This window comes from Penaeus monodon, chromosome 19, assembly GCF_015228065.2.
Source record: "Penaeus monodon isolate SGIC_2016 chromosome 19, NSTDA_Pmon_1, whole genome shotgun sequence".
NCBI lineage: Eukaryota > Metazoa > Arthropoda > Malacostraca > Decapoda > Penaeidae > Penaeus > Penaeus monodon.
The window spans coordinates 14,603,425-14,604,059 of record NC_051404.1 but is presented as its reverse complement, the minus strand read 5'-3'; the positions used below and the strand labels follow the sequence as shown (position 1 = coordinate 14,604,059).

At 35.7% G+C, this 635-nt stretch overlaps 1 protein-coding gene across 1 annotated transcript in view; it reads right to left on the bottom strand.

The window, feature by feature from the left end:
* Positions 1-176: 176 nt before the first annotated feature.
* Positions 177-635, bottom strand: part of LOC119585337 (endochitinase-like) — a gene marked incomplete at its 5' end in the record, with an annotated part of 4,801 nt that continues 4,342 nt past the window's right edge. Inside the window, one exon of the mRNA XM_037934008.1 lies at positions 177-561. Within this exon, the coding sequence (XP_037789936.1) occupies positions 442-561 (120 nt within the window). The remainder of the gene's footprint in view (positions 562-635) is intronic.

The window sequence follows — 635 nt, the reverse complement described above, 5'->3', positions numbered from 1 at the left end:
AAGTAAGATGAGATTGAGATGACCACACAATAACAAAGATACAGCAAAAAACGACAACAAATATATACTTTTTTTCTTTTTACTATTATCATATGCTTTAAATCTTCGCCGAAAGATATAAAAGACAATAATAATAGTAGTTAAGTCATAAATAGCAAGCTGTCTACATTACCTACTTGAGCAAACGTCTTAGCGTAATTCTTTTTTTTTTCAGTATTTTATCATTGATATATAGAGCCTATTCTGGTACATCACTCCTCACGACCAACGCACAAGGGATACAAACGTATAATTATTTGAACAATCGTTGCATACATTTTGTAACGAAGTTATGACGAGTCTTCCGTAACACAGGCAGTAAAAATATTCGGAAGGAAAAAGGAAAAGGAAACATTTCTGTGTTCTTTCTTATCGTAGTCACGCAGGAAAGACGCGATGAAGTTATGAGCAGTTGCTTCTGTTTGCAAGAGCGGGCCAGTTGCAAATCTTGCTTTCTTGGTCCCACACAGTCCCTTCCCTGCAAGAGAACTCTACAGGCTCTCCATGGACACACCAATAATACTGTGGATAAAGTTATTTTGGTATTAATATCTCAGAAAAAAAGTAATTTGGGAACGTATTCTTTGCCAACGTTC